The following is a 15020-nucleotide window of genomic DNA, read 5'->3' as shown; positions in this document are numbered from 1 at the left end:
CCACACATAGACAGTCTTTCGCCGCCAATGCGACGAAAGAAAAGATCCTATCTATCTCAGCTAGAGCGGGATCTATATCAGCTATTATAAGTCGGGACTCAGGCGAAGCATGGAGGCTATTCCACGAGCATTCACCACCGCCCACGGTCACCTCCACTGAGACATGGGGAGAATATGCCACATCTCTCTACACAGCATCAAGGCAACCACCTTTGCTGGACCCACTAGAGACATGCCCAGAGACATGTTCTTTCTTTACTGCCGAGAGGGTAAGGAAAGCCATTGACAGGATGAAGACAAGGAGAGCACATGATCATGATGGTCTGGTAGCAGAGCACTTCATCCATGCCAGGTATATGCTGGCAGAGCTCCTGGCTATGATGTTTAATCGAGCCATGTATGAAGGCTTCCCGGAGACTTGGAGTATGTCTACGATTGTGCCTATTTTCAAGTCAAGAGATCCCATGATTCCCGCGAATTATCGCCCATCATGGTTGGCCACACATTAGCTAGGTTGTATGCATCCGTTCTTGAGCAGGAGCTGAGTAGATGGGCAGAGCGAGAGGGATTAAGAGCACCAGGGCAAGCAGGTTACAGGAGAGGTTTCTCCACTCTTGACCAGATTCTGACACTCAGAGCTATTATTGAGGAGGGTAGACACCATGGCAAGAGAATCTATTGTAGCTTTGTGGATTTCAGCAAAGCTTTTGACACAGTGCCGAGAGCCAGACTTATACACAGACTACAGGACATGGGTGTGCCTACAGAGCTGATATGGGGTATTCTTGCTCTATACAGGACAGTGATGGGGCGGGTACTCACCACTGAAGGAATGTCTGACATGGTCCACTCCACTATTGGAGTAAAGCAAGGATGCCCCCTATCCCCGACTCTTTTTGGGATGCATGTGGATGAGTTTTCAGACCATGTAGAGCGGCAGGGGGACAGGGGGGCTCGGCTGGCAGGGACATGGATTTCGTTGTTACTATATGCTGATGATATTGTGCTGATTTCAGACTCCCCAGAGGGGATGCAGCGTCACTTGGATGCTCTGCATACATTTGCTCGTAATAGTGGATTGTCGGTCAATCTGCGGAAAACCAAGGTTATGGTGTTCAACACCACACCATAGTGGGTCAGGAGGTCGGCATCCACATTTATGTATGGCCAGGAGACTGTGGAGAACACAGATGCATATACATATCTTGGGGTAGTATTCAGTGGACCGGTGTTTTCACTAAGGAGAGCATCAGAGACTAGACTGACGAGAGGATATGCAGCTCTGGGAGGACTGGAGAGGATATGTTCGCAGGTTCAGTTTCAAGAACCGCGAACAAAGCTTTGGATTTTTGACACTCTAGTGACTCTAGCTATGCTCTATGGAGTTCAGGTATGGGGGATCTAGCAACACAGATGGATGGAGATGTATGGAGAGCCGAGCTAGCCGTCCCCCCCTCGTGGTGGAGGCACTGACGAGATCAGCTTCCTTTATGCACGGTCTATGGGATCTCCCCAAAGACAGATACGCTTGGCTTGCCCTGGAGTCATCTCGACAACTAGCTCTACAAGGCGATACAACATGTTGGTACGGACAGATGACATCATGGTTTCAGTCGCATGATCTCAACATGGATAGATTACCTCTGCTTCAATACTCCTTGGATGCACCCTCCTTGTCTCTCACACGGACAGAGATCACCAGGCTCATACGTCAGGATCTGATTCAGCTAAATACCAGGAGCACATGGATACAGCCGACACAAGAGTTGGGCACGAAGATGGCCTTCTACAGAGAGCACCTTCTCCAACTCACGGAGGACGGCTTTGTGACTAGGCCAGCATACATGGATACACACTTATCCCATGGGATCAGATGCGCTATTGGACAGATACGCACATCCTCATATCAGCTTCAGATCGAGACTGGCCGTTTTCGAGGAGTGCCGGCAGGAGCCAAAATATGTCACCTATGTAACTTAGAGCCAGAGACAGAGCTGCACTACACATGTCACTGCCCAGCATACTATGAGATACGTGGCCGCTTTCACTGTCTGTTCAGAGAAGGGTTCGGACCTTTTTCTAGAGTAATGAGATACAAGGATCAGAAGTGTCTCGGATTGTTCCTGCTAGAGCTACGCAGACTTAGGGAGAGCTTGCTGACGACATCAGGGGAAAGACACTCTCAGAGACGAATCACATAGTTCTTTACACCAGACAGAGGAGAGCCAACAGAGCAGTCATTACAGTAGATCTCAGAGCCTACTCATACTAGAGGTACACTGCTTGACAGAGCCACTGAACTTGGTAGATCCAGACATCCACGACCTCGGGGGTCTCCCACTACCGACGAAGGTTGCAACAAAAGATACAGATCACTCTAGCTCGACATGCAAGACGCCCAAGCAGATTTCTGACCATGGAGGAGGTCAATGAGATCCGACAGATACCGATGAGAGATTTCATCTAAACCCACAAACCCCCCCCCCCCCCCCCCCCCCCCCCTTTCCCCCTTATTTCCTTTCTCCTTAGTGTTTTAGTGTTAGTGGTAGTGTTAGCTCTTTGTAACTTGGCTCTTTCTAACTTTGTAACTTCGTAATTTCCGTACTCGGACATGGTATCAGATTCACCAATTGTAACTTTTTTGTCTCATAGGTCTTTTTGGCCTTTTGAAGACGTTAATATTTCATTTCATTTCATCCTCTCTCTCTCTCTCTCTCTCTCTCTCTCTCTCTCTCTCTCTCTCGGGGATCAGAAGGGATTGTTGTACAATGTACCGCTCGCTCTGTTCTTCTCTCTCGGATGGACCAACCAGCCGAGGATGGTGATACAGGTAGCTTCACCACCCCACAAAAAATGAAAGCAACATTCAAACGGAGGAACAGAGATAGTGTACTCTCGCCGAGATCTCTACGGGCAGGGAAAACCGTCAGAGTCCAGGATGATCTAATCATAGAGAGGGTTCAAGTGATGATTAAATCGGACCTCAGCTTTATGAGAGATGACATCAAGAAAGAGATGTATGCAAACGCAGAAAGTTATAAGAATTCTATGTATGCATCTAGATATGAGGAAAGAATTGGATAAAGCGATGCTTGGTAAGCATGATGAGATGTATCTATCTGTGAAAGGGGAGATGCAGGCTCTAATGCGGGCAGAAGTGAATGTAATGGAATGTATTATGCAGAAAAAGTTGGATGAGGCAATTGCAAGCTTTGAATCTTGGAAAACCAATGTGGAAAAGTACATGAAGGAAAAGGATGCAGTGATTGAAGAGCTTAAAGGGGACCTTGTAGCTTGCAAAATCATGCCCGAAATGGAGGGGGGAAATCAGCCCTCGACGTTAAAGGAGCTCGAAGAAATTAAGGAGCAGGTGACAACTCTGCGCGAAGGGGAAGAACAAAACTCGAAAGCGGCTTCCTCATGGGCGGAGCGCCTTTTTAAAACACAGGAGAAGGTTGACGAAGCAGAAAAATGGATTGAGGGTGCAAAGAAAGGGAAGGCCCGGATGCCAGAAGCCGCACAGACTTCTACCATCATCAATATGACCATTGAGGAGGAACAGAAGAGGAGGAATAGAGCTCTCCATGTGTGTATTACAGGTATCAAAGACACCGAAAATGTAGAAGAAGAAGTGAAGGAACTCTTGCAACGCATGGGCATCCTGGAACCTATGCACACAGGTGCTTGGAGACTAGGAAAGAAGGGAGTGGATGAGAAGGGAAACGTCAAAGAGAGAGCACTTATTTTGCATTTCCCGACTTTGGAAACAAGAAAGGAATTCTGAAGAAGAGACCAGCACTTACGAAAACTGGGATATTTATGGGGGATGACCTTACTTTAGCACAAATAGCACATTTGCAAGAGTTGATGCCAGAGATCAAGGTAGCAAGGGAGAAGGGAAAAATTGTCTTTTACAGAAGAGGGAAAGTAGTGGTTTTAGAAAGACGCACAGCATGACGGTGCGAGACATATGGGACCACACTCCGGATGGCGGCATGGAATTGTAATGGATCATATAGGCTGGATGTGGGTGCCTTTGAGGATAGCTTCAGAGATAGAGACATTGTCTTTTACTCAGAGACACGTCAGAAATCTGGACAGTTAATGCCACGTGTGACTGGTTATTCATGGGAGACAGCTTGTTGGCCAGACACTAGATCCCAGCATGGGAGTCGAGGTTTAGGAGGGGTAGCAGTCTTATTTAGGGAGGAGTTGCAGCCGCTATTATAGATTGTCCGGAGAGATACACTAGATCCCAGCATGGGAGTCGAGGTTCAGGAGAGGTAGCAGTCTTATTCAGGGAGGAGTTGCAGCCGCTATTACAGATTGTCCGGAGAGATGACCAAGCGAGATACATGTGCGTGAGACTGAGAGCTGAGACGGACAGATTCTTATACATTGCTATATGTTACTTTCCCCCTAGCACATCAGTATATACCTCACCTAGAGGGCAGTTCCCTTTCTCTATACTTGATGATGACATATGGGAGTTCTCTAGAGATGGAGATATCATTCTCTTGGGAGACTTTAATGCTAGGACAGCCAACTCCCAAACGGTATTTTATGATACCTCGGAGGAGATGCTTAGAGAGATGGATATATCGGAGATGGGGCTTGACAGACACTCACAGGATAGAGAGCACACAGAGTATGGGAGATATCTCATGGAGATGACGACTACGCATGGTTTGGCCATACTTAATGGTCTAGCGATTTTTCCTTCGTCTGGGGGATTCACATGCTTTCCACACAGACATGGGGCCAGTACATGGACTATGTCATGACTTCACCAAGCTTCATCTCTAGTGTTTAGGATCTCAGTGTGGCACCTAGACCTGTTGGAGTAGCAGTGGACCATGCTCTCTTGACTTTTTCAGTCTCTTTCCAGTATAGTGCCTCTCAGACACCACGGAGGATTGCACACACACGGTATACTTTTACACCAGAGACGGACTCAGCTTATGTGGAGGAGATTTACAGTCGGATGTGGGCAACCGAGCCTATAGATACCGTGGAGGAGATCACCACTCTATTGACGGAGATCTTGCATGGGGCAGCAAGGCATACCCACACACTCAACCAGATCACAGAAGACGTTCTGGGAACATGCCTCAGAATAGTTGGTATGATGAGGAGTGCAGAGAGATGAGAGTTCAGATTCAGAGCGAGCTTATACTTGGAGTCATTACATATAGACAGTCTCGGATTGCCCTTCGGCGTTTAGTGTGACGGAAGAAGCGGGCCTTTTTAGCCCAGATGAAACGTGGTTTGTATCAGCTCTTTTTGAGTCGAGATTCAGGTGAGGCCTGGCGTCTCTTCCATGAGCACTCACCTCCTCCAATGATTACTTCTCCCGAGATTTGGGGTCAGTATGCAGCATCATTATATACAATACCTGGGCAACCACCATTACCAGACCCTCTAGAGCCATGTCCAGCCACTAACCTTCTTTACCTCTGAGATGGTGAAGAACGCCATTGACAGGATGAGGACTAGGAGAGCATGTGATCATGATGGTTTGGTGGCAGAGCACTTGATACATGCTAGAGATTTACTGTCAGAGGTTCTTGCGCCGTTGTTTAACCGGGTCATGTGTGAGGGAGTACTCGAGTCTTAGAGATTATCTACTATTGTACCTCTCTTCAAGGTAGGGGACCCCACGGTGCCAGGGAACTACCGTACTATTATGATAGGGCACACATTGGCACGATTGTATGCATCCATTCTTGAACAGCAACTGAGTAAATGGGCTGAAAATGAGGGCATACGAGCAACAGGACAAGCTGGATTCAGGAGGGGTTTCTCCACTTTGGACCATATTCTTACACTCAGAGCCATTATTGAGGAGAGTCGGGCACATGGGAGACGGATGTATTGTTGCTTTGTGGACTTCCGCAAAGCATTTGACACAGTGCCGAGGGCCAGATTGATGCGCAAGCTACTGAAGTTGGGAGTACCCACAGAGATCATATGGGGGATCATGGCTTTATACGGCTCAGTGACTGGCCATGTACGCACTCTTGAGGGGATTTCTGACATTGTTCATTCCACTATTCGAGTGAAATAGGGGTATCCTTTGTCCCCTAGACTATTTGGTATGTATGTAGATGAGGTTTCTGACTAGATTGACAGAGGGCGACAGACGCGCTCAGCTAGCAGGGACATGGATCCCTTTGTTATTATATGCTGATGATATTGTGTTGATATCAGAGTCACTAGAGGGCATGCAGAGACACTTGGATGCATTGCACAGCTTTGCAGAGGATAGTGGATTGTCTGTGAACCTTGGTAAAACCAAGGTTATGGTGTTTAACACCACACCACAGTGGGTCAAGACATCGGCACCTACACTCGTATATAGTCAAGACACTATGGAGTACACAGATTCATATACATATCTGGGGGTGGTATTCACGGGACCGAGGTTTACTCTGAGGAGAGCAGCAGAGACTAGACTGTCCAGAGCCTATGCGGCATTGGGAGGGCTAGAGAGGATGCGTTCGCAGGTTCAATTTCAAGAACCACGAACAAAGCTATGGCTCTTTGATACTTTGGTTGCTTCAGCTATGCTTTATGAGGTCCAGGTTTGGGGACCATCTGTGAATCATGACAGTTGGAGGAGCATGGAGAGACCCTTGGTATTTATGATATCCCAGATGATTAGAGCCAAGGCCTCCGTACCACATGCGATTATTCGAGAGGAGGTAGCAGCCCCTCCTATAGAGATTGAGGCTCTTACCAGATCAGTGTCCTTTATGCACAATCTATGGGATACACATAGAGGCAGATATACTAGATTGGCTCTTGAGTCCTCTAGACAGTTAGCGATGCACGGAGACGCATCATGTTGGTATGCGCAGATGACCTCATGGTTTTAGAGGCATGGTTTCAGCATGGATAGACTGCCTCCTTTTCAGTATTCCCTGGATGCACCCTCACTGCCAGTCACACGGACGGAGATCACTAGACTCATTCGTCAGGATCTTATACAATTGGACACCAGGAGGACATGGGTAGAGCCGATGCAGGAGTTGGGCACGAAGATGGCTTTCTACAAAGAGCATCTTCTCCAACTTTCGGGAGATGGGTTTGTGATTCGTTCGAGCTACATGGACACTCATTTGTCTCATGGTCTGCAATGTGCTATCGGTCAGATTAGCACATCCTCGCACCAGTTGGATTGAGACGGGTAGATTCAGAGGTATACCACCGGAGTATAGGATATGCCAACTATGCAATAGAGAGCCAGAGACAGAGCTACACTACATATGCCACTGCACTGTGTATTATGAGATACGAGGGCGCTTCCATTGCTTATTCAGGGAGGGTTTTGGACCCCTAGATATAGTCATGAGGTATCAGGATCAGAGATGCCTTGGCTTATATCTACTTCAGCTACATCGACATAGAGATAGTCTGCTGAGGAGACATGGAGTACGACAGTCATAGAGACAGATCACAGATTTCTTTGGATCGAGGGAGCCAGGAGACCAACCACCAGCACAGAGTTGTACCCACATTCATACCAGAGGCACCCTCATTGACAGGGCGACTTAGCTCAGGAGATCGAGGCGACCACGACCAAGACACAGGAGCACACTCCATCGACGGAGACTCCAGCAGAGGATCAGAGGCATTCTAGCACGACACCCAGAGTGTCATTGAGGGCCTATTCTACATTTCACATTTCACATCTCACACTTCATTTTTCATTTTTCACATTTTACATTCAGTACTTTTTAAACTTGTCCTTCAGACATTGTATTAGATTCACCACTTTGTATCTGATGGCTCATAGGTCATTTTGGCCTTTTGAAGACGTTAATATATCATTTCATTTCTCTCTATCTATCTATCTATTTATATATATATATATATATATAGCAGAGCTAGAGACCATATCATCAATAGAGGCAAACTAAGTGATCAAGCAACCGAGATTGGGAGATCCACGATGAGAGGTCGCTCTTCCAAACAAAAGAGACTACAACAAGAGATCAGACTTATCTTGGCGAGACACGGGAGCCGTCCTGTGCAAACCCTCTCTGTGAAGGACATTGATACCATTCGGCATCGACCCATGCAAGCCTTTGATCTTTGACACCTCCCTAGATACTTACCCACCAAGTTTATCATTTTCTTTATTGTTATTTTGTACATACACTTTTACTGTTTCACATAGACTTTGTATCAGATCCAGGATTGTATAAGTTCGGTCTCATAGGTCATTTTGGCCTTTTGAAGATCATCTCATCTAATCTCTCTCCCCTTCTTGCCCTACAACTCCTCGTGCCATGCTTGTAACCCTCAAGGACGAGAGCAAATGGGGACAACAGTGTGAACTGCAGGGGAGGAGGCAGATTGTTTGTTAGGGTAAAAATCCAAAAGATACAACACAAATTCTTCATCCATGGGCAAAGCCCTATCTATGTACAAAATAATAGTACATCCGTAGACAATACATTTAGATAGCTCAAGATTGACAGATACGAAACACTATACCTTCAAACACGTGGAATACACCTTTCATAAAACTCTCAATTTTTCTCCGGATCTGCAAAAATTTAACCGGAATTTTCAAGACTTACTCTTAACAACCCTGAAGAAAGTTACTTGGTAGTACCTCTAAACGGAGAGTGGCAATTAATGGAGCACAAAGTTCAGTGCTTAGAGGCTGAGCGGTTGGAACAAAAATTTGTTTCACCTGCAAACCCAAACACCTATACCATCAGGAAGACCATGTAACACACGAATTCCAAATAGCTACAGCAAATCACCTTGTCCCAATTCTCCTCAATTTCTATTCCTCCACACTCGGAGAAGCTAATTGTTGAACCTAACCGTTCCGACACAATAGAGAGGTAAAACTCCTCATCATGTGGAATGAAGGGCTCCACAATAAACGTTGTAATGGGAGCTCTAGCTCCATCCATTTCAATCTGTAAGAAACAATTATTGTCACCAAACAATTATTGTCACCAAACATCTCAGTATCGAGGAGCAAACAAAAGAATACTGCTTGATAGAGGAAATGAGGAGTCTAAACCAAAATAGAAATCTATCCATGGAGAATCAAAAGGTTTAGCCTTCAAAGGCTGATCTGAGTACACAGTACCGAAAATCATTTTTATCTGTCAAGGCTCATGTGTTACTTGTACACAAAAATTAAGTACACATTATACCTCCTTCCCAAGGCGTTCTTTGACAAATACAACGACATCAGCCAATTGCAAATTAAGAGCAACCTGCATTGCAATATTGGCTTTAAGAAACGGCATACCTAATATCAAGACCTACAGAAGTTGAATAATTACGGAAAATCATGATCTATTAGAGAATTCCACAAACCTCAAAAGCACTGCTGCAAAGAATCTCTAAACATTATAAGTTTAAAATGATCTAATTTTTCATAGCTTTTAGAAAATTTGATAGCGATGAGAGAACATGTGTGCATTGGTGCATAGATGTGAAGTGTGTGTTGCATTTGTAACAGCAATTTCATATCTGTCTATGTGGATACGTACCAGACACAAATGCTGGCGTTCTCTCAAGCATTCAAACAAACAGGGTGCATAGGTGCATCAATGCCCCTTCATTCACTCAAGTTATGCAAACTGGAAGGCAAAACATCATCAATTCTTCGAGTCGGAACAATACGCCGAGATTTTCAAGGAGCGATATCAGAGTGACATTCCAAATCACACAATGCCATTACTTAAAACATGCTGCATAGAGCATTGCATCTCCAACAAAGAAAAAAAACATACCAAACCACTCTTGCCACGTTTTCCAAAAAGCATATCTGGCTTCACTACCAGCCTTGTAGAAGTCAGCCATGGCTCTTTATCCACAAGCTCATCAAAATCGGTGTCCTTTGTGACCTGTACAAGAAACCTTGGTGATTACTAAATAGAGGTGAGATCTCTCTCTCTCCCTCTCTCTCTCTCTCTCTCTCTCTCTCTCTCTCTCTCTCAACTCCTCGTCGGCTAGATCTTTAAGGTCTCCTGGGATAGTTTCCTACGATGTTAAAACTCTCTTCTTCTTCTTCTCTTCTTCTCTCTCCCCAAAAGAAAAGAGGCTGACTTCTATTACTTGAAAACACCTCATGACACTCAAATGGTGCCAATTCTGAGGGCAGGTACATCAAAGTAGGCCCAAAGTGTCACTCATTTCGCCCTTGACATGGACCTTGCTGATTATCTGCAATTGTTGAATGCATTGTTTATGCTTGCTGAACTTTTGCAAGAGCAACTTGGGGAGCTTCTGATGCATGAGAGGCTTCAAGGGCCTAAACTGTTGCCTTGATCAAAATACCTTTCTTGTTCTGTTTTTTGTGCCATGGGACCTATTGGTTGTTGTCATGGCCTCCCTTGCCCACCGGTGATGCATTCCATGGTGTTACCCACCCGGTAGGCTGGTATGAGGCGAGACCCCGTTTCCCAAGGTCAGAGTCTCAAGGCTTCTGCATTTCTACTACTAAATGTGTCTGTCACGTCACTTTTAGTGAGTTTACATATTTATTAGCATTTTTAGCCATTTTTTAGGATCGTGGGGTTTTCCAAGCAAGTAGGGAAACTCTGCGAAATTGCCTATATATGCACACCCCCCCCCCCCCCTTTGTACTTTTGGCACGTTGTTCAGTGCAGAGATCCAACATTTGAGCTCTCTCTCTCTCTCTCTCTCTCTCTCTCTCTCTCTCTCTCTCTCTCATTCATTGTACTCAATTTTCATTCATTCATTCGATCAATCAAACACAGAGTCTTCTAAGTCTTATCTCTGAGTCAAGTTCAAGTTTCTTAAGTCTTAATCATGAATTTAGGTACTTAATTAAGGATTAGTTCCTAGAATCCTTACACAAGAGAATGAGCCCATGGCCTCATATTTTTTAAGGCCCTAGGCCCCAAAAGCAATTTACATGAAAAGCCTTCAAACTCAAAAAGCATCTAGTCCAAAAGCCATGCTCAAAAGTTGCAAGCGTAAATCGCGAAAATCCGTACAACTGCCACTTCAACAGTCAGCGCAAAACGCGAAAATTTGTACAATCTTCCATGTCATCATGTCAGCGCAAAATCAGGATTTTCCGTACAATTACCACGTCATCAGACCAACACAAATCCTTGTGTGTGTGTGTGTGGGTCCTGCTTTATTTATATGCCTTTATGTCACTTGGGCCCCATCGGAAGGGTCCTCTCTCTCTCTCTCTCTCTCTCTCTCTCTCTCTCTCTCTCTCTCTCTCTCTCTCTCTCTCTCTCTCTCTCTCCGCTAGCCCGAACCCTAAGGTAAACCCTAGCCAAGACTCCCCACTAGGTCACAGGGCGGCACCTAGGCGGGGGTTTAACCTCAACCCTTGCCTTGCCTGCAGTCAACCTATGGAGAGAAGGTACGGCCTCAGCATCAACTCAAAAGAGCACCCCAGCTCAACACAAAAGAGCACCCCAACCCCAGGAAGTACGGCAGGTTGTCGAACAAAAGGTACTACCACTGCAGCTCGAATAAAATGCCCTGCTATTCACCCCATCAGCCCCAACCCATCCTGCTATTCACACCATCCGTCGCACGACCCTTCGTGCTCTTCTCGGCAGTGAAGCCGATATCGCCATTGAACACTTGCGGCTTCAAGGATTGTGCAACACTTGGTGCTCTTGCAACTCTCCTGCTTGGCGACCTTCTACTCACTCTACTAACCCACATGCATCTCTTAGATTGGCAGCTCTAGCCCCAACCCGACCTAATTTCCCCCAGCCTTGACTCCCAAGCTTCACGAGCATCACCCCTTCAGCCTCTAATCTCCAGCTTTAAAGAGCTCAATGGCCTCCTTTGGTACCCCGGTTCACACACGCAAGAGTTTTCTTACAATGGCAGTTATGCCAAGGAAGGACCCCATTGTGCGCCAAGATGCATGGATTACAGCCCTAAAAACTCAAATTCAAGCACTCATCGGAGAAAATGAAGAAGTCAAGCGACGCTTGCGCAAGCTTGAAGAAACAAAGAAAGCAGAGAGCCAAACTTCTATTTGCAAAAGCACACAAAGTGGAAGCATCCCTCACTGACACAGTCTTGGCGGTCAAAAAGGAAGCACACGAGGCAACACAAAATCACAGAGAAGCTTGATGTCGAAATACAAGTGGTCTTTCACGAATGCCAATTGCAAGAATTTCTTGGCCTCAAGGTCAAGATGAGAGGACTCCATTCACCATGGTGTACCGACGAGGACACCCTTGAAGAAGCAATCACAAAGCTTAATGATATTCTTCAACCACTGAATATCAAGCCCGAATCCATCTCTTGGATCAATGACACACATCGTGTTAGGGAATAAAGGCCTAAGTGCCTTGTACTTATTAACTTATAAGTTAAAAGACTTATAAGTGAGGGGGCCCAAGTGTGAATGGCCCCCTAGTCACTTACTCATATACTCAAAGGTCAAGCCCAAAATAAAAAAATTGTGACCTCTCCCAGATTTTGACGTGCGTTCTCTCTCTCTCTCATGTTTTCTCTCTGCGTGAGCTTCTTCTGCGCAACTCTCCTCTTCTCCTTCACTCTCATTGCATAGAGTAGCACGTGGGCTCTCTCTCCTGCTCCCCCACACATGGTATCAGAGCTTTAGGGTTTCCAAGAGAGCCATTTTCGCAACACAGATCAGAATTCTGTTCTTGCTCGCTGCGGGAAGGATTTTCAACCGTTTTCGATCAACTCTGTCGCGAAGGGATCCTCTCACCGTGTAGAATCGACCTCCGGTGACAGTTTCCCCAAAATTAGGGTTTCAAAAACTGGCGAACAGCAGCCTATTTCTGCTGAAATTGACCAATTTCAGGGTCAATTTGATGCAAGTTCATTAGGGCAAGTCTCACAGGTCAATCTTACAGGTGTTTCCACCAACGAGGTTCTGAAAATTCAGCAAAACGGGTGTTTACAGGTCTGATTTTTGCCCTAAAACAGGGAATTTCAGCAGGCAAATGATGTATACACCCTGTGGAAACCTTTGGTAAGGGTTTGGCAGTGAATGTACGCCGTTTTGGGGTGATTTCACGTGGAATTTGCTCGCTGTTTTTCTGTAACAGCAAGCTGTTTTTTGCCCGATTGCGCACATTTGGGCGTGTTTAGGTCGGCAAAACAGGGTTTCAGTGTTTGCAATCACTCAGAATGGCTTCTAGCAGTGAAAGTGGCAATTTGTTGCACATTCGCAAGCTTGAAGGTGCCCATAACTTTGCTATATGGAAGAAGCAATGTTATAATGTGATGTTGCAGAAGAAACAGGCGAAACCTATTAAGTTACAGGGTGTGAAACCGGTTGATATGGAGGTTGAAGAATGGGAAGAAGTGGACGAGTTGGCTCGCTCCACGATCATGCTTTCGGTGTCTGACAATTTACTCTTCAATGTAGAGAATGAGCAGACAGCATGGGGCATGTGGAAGCGTTTAGACGAGTTGTATGCACAGCAGAGTGCTGCCAGTAAAGTGTATTGGCTTAAGAAGCTTATGGATCTCCGCATGAAGGAGGGCACGCACATGTCAGTGCACCTCAATGAATTCAATTCTATTTTCAGCCAACTGACAGAGCTGAAATTTACGATTGATGAGGAGTTCAAAGCTACTTTTCTGCTATGCACATTGCCCGAGAGTTGGGATGTATTCCGGACAGCTCTTAGTAACTCAAGTGCATCACTTAAGTATGCAGATGTAGAGAGTTCTCTCTTGATGGAAGAGATGAACAGGAAGAACACCACAGGTGGGTCTTCTAATGCATTGCACTTGAGAGGCAGGTCTCAACAGAGGGAGAAATCTGACAGTAAGGACAGGGCACGCAGCAAATCTCGTAGGAAAGATGTTGTGTGTCATCATTGTGGAAAGAAAGGGCATTATAAACGGGAATGCTATGAGTGGAAGAAAGAGAAGAACAAGGGTGCTGAAACTGATGCAAAGGACAAGGGAAATGCCAAGAAGAGCACTGTGTTGATTGAGGAAATCAATGTTACTAGTAGTTGTGACAGTGACAGCAGCACTTGATGTACTCAATGCCTCTTCTGTGGATGCACATACCCTTGCTATGGGTTCTGATGTGGACATGCATACTTGGATTCTTGATTCAGGTGCCTCCTTTCATGTAACACCTCATAGGGATTGGTTTACACAGTACTCAGGTGAGGTGCAGGGCACTGTTTATTTGGGAGATAACTATGCATGTGACATTGCAGGTATTGGCAGTGTCCAGTTTTCCTTTGCTGATGGTATGACTTTTGTTTTGCACAAAGTGCGCCATGTGCCACAACTCAAGAAGAGTTTGATTAGTACAGGGCAGCTAGATGATGCAGGCTATCACACCACTTTTGGTGATAGCAAGTGGAAAATTTGTAAAGGGGCCCGGATTGTAGCTAAGGGTTGTAAATCGGACACTTTGTATCCTTTGCATGTATCTAGTGTGCGTGACTATGTTGTCGCCGTAACCGAACAGCCAAGTGTTTCTTTGTGGCATGGCCGGTTGGGACACATGAGTAAAAGAGGAATGGAAACGCTGTCTCGTTGTGGTTATTTGCCGTGTTTGAGGTATGCTGATTTTTCTCATTGCGAGCACTGTATTTATGGTAAGCACAGTCAAACACCGCACAAAAGGTCTCTTTCTTTGAAGTCTGACAGGTTAGACTTAGTGCATTCCGATGTATGTGAAATGCCACAGTTGTCCTTAGAGGGAAAGAAATATTTTGTCTCGTTTATCGATGATGCTACACGTAAGGTGTGGGTTTATCCAATACGTGCTAAAAGCGATGTTTTGGATACTTTCAAGAAGTTTCTTGCGTTTGTTGAGAATCAAACTGACAAGAAGCTTAGGTCTTTGCGCTCAGACAATGGGGGGGAGTATGTATCAAAAGCATTTATTGACTTTTGTGCTACTAAAGGTATTAAAAGAGAGCTCACGGCTCCTTTTAATCCCTCTCAAAATGGAGTTGCAGAGAGGTTAAACCGGACTATCCAAGAGAAAGTTCGGAGTATGTTGTCACATGCTGCATTACCTCATGGTTTTT

General features: G+C 45.6%; 1 protein-coding gene across 2 annotated transcripts in view; it reads right to left on the bottom strand.

Moving 5' to 3' along the window:
• Positions 1–15020, bottom strand: part of LOC147428328 (ATP-citrate synthase alpha chain protein 3-like) — a 43123-nt gene that overhangs the window by 4813 nt on the left and 23290 nt on the right. For both annotated transcript variants that reach the window (XM_086497318.1, XM_086497317.1), the window contains exons 2-6: positions 9768–9881; positions 9183–9245; positions 8778–8939; positions 8624–8704; positions 8503–8554 (exon numbers count right to left, since the gene is read on the bottom strand). In XM_086497318.1, coding sequence (XP_086353444.1) covers positions 8503–8554; positions 8624–8704; positions 8778–8939; positions 9183–9245; positions 9768–9881 — 472 coding nt within the window. The remainder of the gene's footprint in view (positions 1–8502; positions 8555–8623; positions 8705–8777; positions 8940–9182; positions 9246–9767; positions 9882–15020) is intronic.

This window comes from Adiantum capillus-veneris, chromosome 23 (genome assembly GCF_014529385.1).
Source record: "Adiantum capillus-veneris isolate H3 chromosome 23, ASM1452938v2, whole genome shotgun sequence".
In the NCBI taxonomy this organism is placed as follows: Eukaryota; Viridiplantae; Streptophyta; class Polypodiopsida; order Polypodiales; family Pteridaceae; genus Adiantum; species Adiantum capillus-veneris.
The sequence above is the reverse complement of the archived record's forward strand: the minus strand, read 5'-3'. Positions and strand labels throughout refer to the sequence as shown.